Below are 8,524 nucleotides of genomic sequence, written 5' to 3'. Positions count from 1 at the left end.
CATCCATTGATTCATCCATCCATCTATTCATCCATCTATTCATCCATCCATCTATCCATCCATCTATTCATCCATCCATCTATTCATCCATCCATCTATTCATCCATCCATCCATCTATCCATCCATCTATCTATCCATCCATCTATTCATCCATCCATCCCAGGAGCACAACCTCACCTTTCATGCGTTTAATAGCAGCGTCCATCCTCAGCCCGTCCTTCTTGATGCGAGCTTTGAGCACCTGGCCAAAGTTTCCCTCTCCGATGACGTCCTGGAACTTGATGTCACTCCACTCCAGGGTGGGATAGGCCACGGACTTCTCTGGGTTCTTATGTTTCTTATTAGGCAGGTTGAGAGAGCCAGAACTGAACTGGACCACTGGCTCCTCTCTCTACAACATGGGGGAAAAGAACATCTGTGATTTTCTTTCTAGAAATGTCATAATTTGTGATCATTCTGATATCTGTGTTTATAGTAGTACAGTAAGAGCAACGCTAGAGAGATGTAGAGTAGAGTAGAATAGAATAGAATAGAGTAGAGTAGAGTAGAGTAGAGTAGAGTAGAGTAGAGTAGAGTAGAGTAGGATCAAATACTTCATTGCCCTCAGGAGTGAACTTGTCTTGCACAATTGAAAAGCTTTCTGAAACAATGTGAGAGTTAGTCAGGCCAACCCAACTTACCAGTATGTTCTGATAGGCCTGAGAGTCAAAGACAAGTTGTATTGATCTGAACTCACCACTATATTCTGGAAGGCCTGGACCATGCTGCGTTGGAAGGTGGCTCTCTTCAGCTGCAGGACGATACAGAAGGCAAGTAGGATTGTGATGCATGTCATGCCAGCTGAACCCAGGATGGCATAGAACAACATGTTACCCTCGCTGCCCAGCCCAGCCAGACCTGGAGGAGGAGGAGGAGTGGAGGAGGAGAGGAGGTGGAGGAGGAGGATGAGAGGAGGACGTGGAGGAGGAGAGGAGGAGCAGGAGGAGGAGAGGAGGTGGAGGAGGAGTGGAGGAGGAGGTGGTGGAGAGGAGGAGGAGGAGAGGAGGTGGAGGAGGAGAGGAGGTGGAGGAGTGGAGGAGGAGGAGGAGGAGAGGAGGTGGAGGAGGAGTGGAGGAGGAGGAGAGGAGGTGGAGAGGAGGTGGAGGAGGAGGAGGAAGAGGAGAGGAGGAGGAGGAGAGGAGGTGGAGGAGGAGAGGAGGTGGAGGAGTGGAGGAGGAGGAGAGGAGGTGGAGGAGGAGTGGAGGAGGAGGAGAGGAGGTGGAGAGGAGGTGGAGGAGAGGAGGTGGAGGAGGAGGAGGAAGAGGAGAGGAGGAGGAGGAGAGGAGGTGGAGGAGTGGAGGAGGAGGAGTGGAGGAGGAGGAGGAGGAGGAGGAGGAGAGGAGGTGGAGGAGGAGTGGAGGAGGTGAAGGAGGAGGAGGAGGAGGAGAGGAGGTGGAATATGTTTCAAACATAGTGTATGCACATCCAATAACTTGGCTTAACTCTTCCTGTGGGTTTAGCCTGATGAAGACATTTGGGTCAAAACGTTGCGCAATAAGCTGCGGGAGCATTCGTCAGTGTGTCATTCTTGGAGGGATATATGTTGGCTATAGTCATTTGTTGGAAACGTTACTACTTAGTCCCCAGTAGTTATGCCACATTGAGTGGGTTGTAAATCAAACCTCACATTTGCCAGCTACTTGATTTATTGCATGTTGTCTGTCACAAGACACTTAGTGGGGGTTGTTGGTTGGTAATCTGAACTAAGCAGGGGGTGGATGGTGGAGCGAGGGTTTGTAGGGTCATTTATGGGAGCACTCTTGCATGGGGGGGAGGATAGAGTGAGAGTTTGGGTCATGGTCGTCGTGACCATGATTCCTGTGGTGTCATAGTACAGATGGGGATATGAGGTTTTGTGTGATGTATTGTGGGTAACTAACTTACTGGTGTGATGTATTGTGGGTAACTAACTTACTGGTGTGATGTATTGTGGGTAGCTAATTTACTGGTGTGATGTATTGTGGGTAGCTAATTTACTGGTGTGATGTATTGTGGGTAACTAGTTTACTGGTGTGATGTATTGTGGGTAACTAACTTACTGGTGTGATGTATTGTGGGTAGCTAATTTACTGGTGTGATGTATTGTGGGTAGCTAATTTACTGGTGTGGGTAACTAATTTAATGGTGTGATGTATTGTGGGTAGCTAATTTACTGGTGTGGGTAACTAACTTAATGGTGTGATGTATTGTGGGCCCCCTCCCAGTTAGGGGGAGTGATGAGCTCTACAGCAGAGTCTCACAACTCAATCGCTGGTTGAAAACTGTTTTCTGCCACCCCCAAAAGATAGAATTTATAGATAATTGGCCCTCTTTCTGGGACTCACCCACAAACAGGACCAAGCCTGGCCTGTTGAGGAGTGACGTACTCCATCCTAGCTGGAGGGGTGCTCTCATCTTATCTACCAACATAGACAGGGCTCTAACTCCTCTAGCTCCACAATGAAATAGGGTGCAGGCCAGACAGCAGGCTGTTAGCCAGCCTGCCAGCTTAGTGGAGTCTGCCACTAGCACAGTCAGTGTAGTCAGCTCAGCTATCCTCATTGAGACCATGTCTGTGCCTCGACCTAGGTTGGGCAAAACTAAACATGGCGGTGGTCGCCTTAGCAATCTCACTAGGATAAAGACCTCCTCCATTCCTGTCATTACTGAAAGAGATCATGATACCTCACATCTCAAAATAGAGCTACTTAATGTTAGATCCCTTACTTCAACGGCAATTATAGTCAATGAACTAATCACTGATCATAATCTTGATGTGATTGGCCTGACTTAAACATGGCTGAAAGAGCTGCTTCCTGTGCTTGGCCCTCCTATGTTGAACATAATAAACGACTCTCTATCCCCCGGATGTGTACCAAACTCACTAAAAGTGGTAGTAATAAAGCCTCTCTTGAAAAAGCCAAACCGTGACCCAGAATTTTTTTTAAAAAACTATTGTCTATATCGAATCTTCCATTCCTCTCAAAATTGTTAGAAAAAGCTGTTGCTCAGCAACTCACTGCCTCTCTGTAGACAAACAATGTGTATGAAACGCTTCAGTCTGGTTTTAGACCCCATCATAGCAATGAGACTGCACTCGTGAAGGTGGTAAATTACCTTTTAATGGTGTCAGACCGAGGCTCTGTATCTGTCCTCGTGCTCTTAGACCTTAGTGCTGCTTTTGATATCATCCATCATCACATTCTTTTGGAGAGATTGGTAACCCACATTGGTCTTCACGGACATGTTCTGGCCTGGTTTAGATCTTATCTGTCAGAAAGATATCAGTTTGTCTCTGTGGATGGTTTGTCCTCTGACAAATCAACTGTAAATTTCGGTGTTCCTCAAGGCTCTGTTTTAGGACCACTATTGTTTTCACTATATATTTTACCTCTTGGTGATGTCATTCAGAAACATAATGTTAACTTTCACTGCTATGCGGACGACACACAGCTGTGCATTTCAATGAAACATGGTGAAGCCCCAACATTGCCCTCCCTGGAAGCCTGTGTTTCAGACATAAGGAAGTGGATGGTGGCCAATGTTCTACTTTTAAAGTCAGACAAAACAGAGATACTTTTTCTAGGTCCCAAGAAACAAAGAGATCTTCTGTTGAATCTGACAATTAATCTTGATGGTTGTCTCAAATAAAACTGTGAAGGACCTCTCTTTTGACGAACATATCAAGACGGTTTCAAGGACAGCTTTTTCCATCTACGTAACATTGCAAAAATGCTAAACTTTCTGTCCAAAAATGATGCAGGAAAATGAATCCATGCTTTTGTCACTTCTAGGTTAGACTACTGCAATGCTCTACTTTCCAGATACCCGGATAAAGCACTAAATAAACTTCAGCTAGGGCTAAACACGGCTGCTAGAATCTTGACTAGAACCAAAAAATGTGATCATATTACTCCAGGGCTAGCCTCTCTACACTGGCTTCCGGTTAAGGCACTGATTTCAAGGTTTTACTGCTAACCTACAAAGCATTACATGGGATTGCTCCTACCTATCTTTCCGATTTGGTCCTGCCATACATACTTACACGCACGCTATGGTCACAAGAAGCAGGCCTCCTAAGGCTTTCTCCTATAGAGCTCAATTTTTATGGAATGGTCTGCCTATCCATGTGAGTGACGCAGACTCGGTCTCGAGAGCAACGAACCGCCCTAGCTGCCTCTGCCTGGCCGGTTTCCCTCTCTCCACTGGGATTCTCTGCCTCTAACCCTATTACAGGGGCTGAGTCACTGGCTTACTGGTGCTCTTCCATGCCACCCCTAGGAGGGGTGCGTCACTTGAGTGGGTTGAGTCACTGACGTGGTCTTCCTGTCTGGGTTGGCGCCCTCCTTTGGGTTGTGCCGTGGCGGAGATCTTTGTGGGCTATACTCAGCCTTGTCTCAGGATGGTATGTTGGTGGTTGAAGATATCCCTCTAGTGGCGTGGGAGCTGTGCTTTGGCAAAGTGGGTGGGGTTACATCCTGCCTGTTTGGCCCTGTCCGGGGTTATCGTCAGAAGGGGCCACAGTGTCTCAGCCTCCAGTATTTATGCTGCAATAGTGTGTGTCGGGGGGCTAGGGTCAGTCTGTTAGATCTCTCTGTCTCTGTCTCTGTCTCTCTGTCTCTCTCTCTCTCTCTCTCTCTCTCAATATATTTTATTGATTGTGGGTAACTAACTTCATAGTGTGGGTAACTGACTTACAGGATATTTCCGGTGATGTTTTGTGGGTAACTAACTTACTGGTGTGATGTATTGTGGGTAAATAACTTACTGGTGTGATTTATTGTAGTTAACTAACATACAGGATATTTCCTGTGATGTTTTGTGGGTAACTAACTTACTGGTGTGATGTATTGTGGGTAAATAACTTACTGGTGTGATGTATTGTGGTTAACTAACTTACAGAATATTTCCTGTGATGTTTTGTGGGTAAATAACTTACTGGTGTGATGTATTGTGGGGAAATAACTTACGAGAGCTCTCCTGTAGCGTCATGGTCTGGAGGGGGATCTGAGGTTTCCCTAGACTCTCTCCCATGTTGTTCTTGGACCAGATCTCCACCAGGTACGGAGTATCAGGTTTCAGACCACGCAGCTGGAACTGCATCTGATTGGCTACCTGACCCGGTAGCCCCTCCCCTTGCAGAGGAATGTTGATCTCTGCCAGCTGGCTGTAGTCGGCCAGGGTGTTGTCTTGGAAACGCAGCATCACCTAAGGAGCACATTGGAAAGAAGGCCGCAGGTTTGTTTTGTGCTAATTCGTTGTGAATTGTTCAGAAAGTGTTCAATGTCGTCTCTGGTTGGAGCTGCTTCATATGTATTTCAAATCAATTCAAATAATCAATCAATCAATGACCTTGGAGATGGAGTAACCCTCGGCCAGAGACCAGGTAATGATGGCTGAGGTGTCTGTTACGTTGCAGCTCCTGATGGCGGACGGAGCCGGGGGCAACTCTGACAGAACAGACAGGATAGGACAGGTGATAGAGTAGGTCACTTTGAGGGAAGTTGAAGAAATGAAAGCTGTTCTAGCTGTGTATATACAGTAGGATTTTTTTTTAAATGTAGAAGACATCCATAGCCCCATAGTAGCCCTGTAGCAATCTCGAGACACAGACACAAAACAATACATTGCTATTTTTTTAAATAAAAACAAACCAAATCACTGTAGTCAATAAGATCAGAATCTCTGGTGTTCATTTTTCTTGTTCATTTGGCAGATCATCTTCCATCGGTCCTAAGTTGTTAAACCAGATCAAGTGTTGTTGTTGTTTTTTTAAGTCATTACCATTGCTGAGTGTCCATGCAGAGACAGGCTGGCTGTGTTGTCCCACTGATACCGTCATTATCCTCACCCTGCACTCATACTTGTGTCTGGGCTTCAAGTCTGGCAACTTGAGGCCAGTGGAGTTGGATGGGAGCTGGTAGGTCTTAATGGACCCAGGGTCCGAGCTCTGAACACACTCCACCTGGTGACAGAATAATATCATAGAGTCATACGTTATTCGTACCAGGACATTTGACCTGGTGAAGTGGTGCTGACATAGGTCTTACAACAGACAAAACAATGCACACTAAATGTACATACTGTAACAGATGCTTTTAACCAGAAAGCAACTTACAGTGAGTGTATACATATTAGTGTATGTAACCCAGGTGGGAATTGAACCCTTAACCCTGGCATTGCTAACACTACACTCTTACCAACTGAGCCACACAGGGACACTTACCTGGTAGGTCCAGTCTTCCGTTGCCGACCCAAGCCCCATCACACGGTCCCAGGACAGACCCAGGGAGGTCTGGGATTCAGGGACCAGCCTCACCCCCGAGGGGAGCGGGAGGTCTGGAGGAGGGGAAAGGAAGGAAGGGGTTATTGAGGTAATTTAACCCTGATACATGGCTGTCTAACGGTCATAGGAGTTTACAACCATGTCTGAAGGTTAGAGGTCATTGGGAGACTGGGATCCCCGCCATAGGTCAGTTGATTTAGTAGTGAAATTCCTTGGGCAACCAGTCTAAAATCTCAATGTTTATGGGGTTAGTTATGTAACTCAGAGGCTAGCGATAAATCAGGTTCCTATAAGGCCTCCATGTCTCATCTGTTAGGTTAAGATCAGAGGAACATTCCTTGTGTCCATAGAGAAACATCTTGATGTAGTAGCTCAATGCTTACACTATATATACAAAAGTATGTGGACACCTTCAAATGACTGATTCAGCTATTTCAGCCACACCTGTGCTGACAAGTATGAAATCGAGCACACAGCCATGCAATCTCCATAGACAAATATTGCCGGCCTGACTGAAGAGGTCAGAGACTTCCAACATATCACCGTCCCAGGATGCCACTTTTCCAACAAGTCAGTTCGTCAAATTTCTGCCCTGCTAGAGCTTCCCCGGTTAACTTTAAGTGCTGTTATTGTGAAGTGGAAACATCTAGGAGCAACAACGGCTCAGCCGGTGAAGTGGTAGACCACACAGGAACGGGACCGCCGAGTGCTGAAACGTGTTGAACACGCAACAAAAATGGTCTGTCCTCAGTTGCAACACTCACTCCCGAGTTTCAAACTGCCCCTGGAAGCAACGTCAGCACAATAACTGTTCATTGGGAGCTTCATGAAATGGGTTTTCATGGCCGAGCAGCCGCACACAAGCATAAGATCACCATGCGTAATGCCAAGCGTCGGCCGTAGTGGTGTAAAGCTCGCCGCCATTAGAATCTGGAGCAGTGGAAACGCGTTCTCTGGAGTGATGAATCACGCTTCACCATTTGGCAGTCCAACGGATGAATCTGGGTTTGGCGGGTGCCAGAAGAACGCTAACTGCCCAAATGCATAGTGTAAAGTTTGGTGGAGCAGGAATAATGGTCTGGGGCTGTTTTTCATGGTTCGGCCCCTTAGTTCTAGTGAAGGGAAATCTTAATGCTACAGCATACAATGTCATTCTAGATGATTCTGTGCTTCCAACTTTGTGGTAACAGTTTGGGGAATGTGCCCACGTGCACAAAGCGAGGTCCATACAGAAATGTTTTGTCGAGATTGGTGTGAAAGAACTTGACTGGCCTGCACATAGCCCTGACCTCAACCCCATCGAACACCTTTGGGATGTATTGAAACTCCAACTGCGAGCCAGGCCTAATCGCCTAACATCAGAGCCAGACCTCACTAATACTGCTGTGGCTGAATGGAAGCAAGTCCCCGCATCAATGTTCCAACATCTAGTGGAAAGCCTTCCCAGAAGGAGGCTGTTATAGCAGCAATGTTCCAACATCTAGTGGAAAGCCTTCCCAGAAGGCTGTTATAGCAGCAAAACAGGGACCAACTCCATATTAATGCCCATGATTTTGGAATGAGATGTTCGACGAGCAGCTGTCCACATACTTTTGGTCATGTAATATATATGACCTGAGGTTAAGAATCAGGTTACTGGGGTGGTTCTTACCCAGGTTACTGGGGTGGTTCTTACCCAGGTTACTGGGGTGGTTCTTACCCAGTTTACTAGGGTGGTTCTTACCCAGGTTACTGGGGTGGTTCTTACCCAGCATCTGAATAAGGTTACTGGGATGGTTCTTACCCAGCATCTGAATAAGGTTACTGGGGTGGTTCTTACCCAGGTTACTGGGATGGTTCTTACCCAGCATCTGAATAAGGTTACTGGGGTGGTTCTTACCCAGGTTACTGGGGTGGTTCTTACCCAGGTTACTGGGATGGTTCTTACCCAGGTTACTGGGGTGGTTCTTACTCAGCATCTGAATAAGGTTACTGGGGTGGTTCTTACCCAGGTTACTGGGGTGGTTCTTACCCAGGTTACTGGGTAACCTGTCCTATTCGGTGTCCTGTGTGAATTCTCTAATTCTCTCCTTCTCTCTTTCTTTCTCTCTCTCGGAGGACCTGAGCCCTAGGACCATGCCCCAGGACTACCTGACATGATGACTCCTTGCTGTCCCCAGTCCACCTGGCTGTGTTGCTGCTCCAGTTTCAACTGTTCTGCCTTATTATTATACGACCAT

General features: G+C 46.7%; 1 protein-coding gene across 2 annotated transcripts in view; it reads right to left on the bottom strand.

Moving 5' to 3' along the window:
• tek (TEK tyrosine kinase, endothelial) overlaps positions 1-8,524 on the bottom strand; it is a 63,626-nt gene that overhangs the window by 13,939 nt on the left and 41,163 nt on the right. For both annotated transcript variants that reach the window (XM_031826034.1, XM_031826035.1), the window contains 6 exons: positions 6,246-6,358; positions 5,804-5,984; positions 5,372-5,469; positions 4,990-5,227; positions 738-898; positions 179-392 (listed from right to left, as the gene is read on the bottom strand). In XM_031826034.1, coding sequence (XP_031681894.1) covers positions 179-392; positions 738-898; positions 4,990-5,227; positions 5,372-5,469; positions 5,804-5,984; positions 6,246-6,358 — 1,005 coding nt within the window. The remainder of the gene's footprint in view (positions 1-178; positions 393-737; positions 899-4,989; positions 5,228-5,371; positions 5,470-5,803; positions 5,985-6,245; positions 6,359-8,524) is intronic.

Source organism: Oncorhynchus kisutch, linkage group LG6 (assembly GCF_002021735.2).
Source record: "Oncorhynchus kisutch isolate 150728-3 linkage group LG6, Okis_V2, whole genome shotgun sequence".
Lineage (NCBI taxonomy): Eukaryota > Metazoa > Chordata > Actinopteri > Salmoniformes > Salmonidae > Oncorhynchus > Oncorhynchus kisutch.
This window is presented reverse-complemented; position numbering and strand designations above follow the sequence as displayed.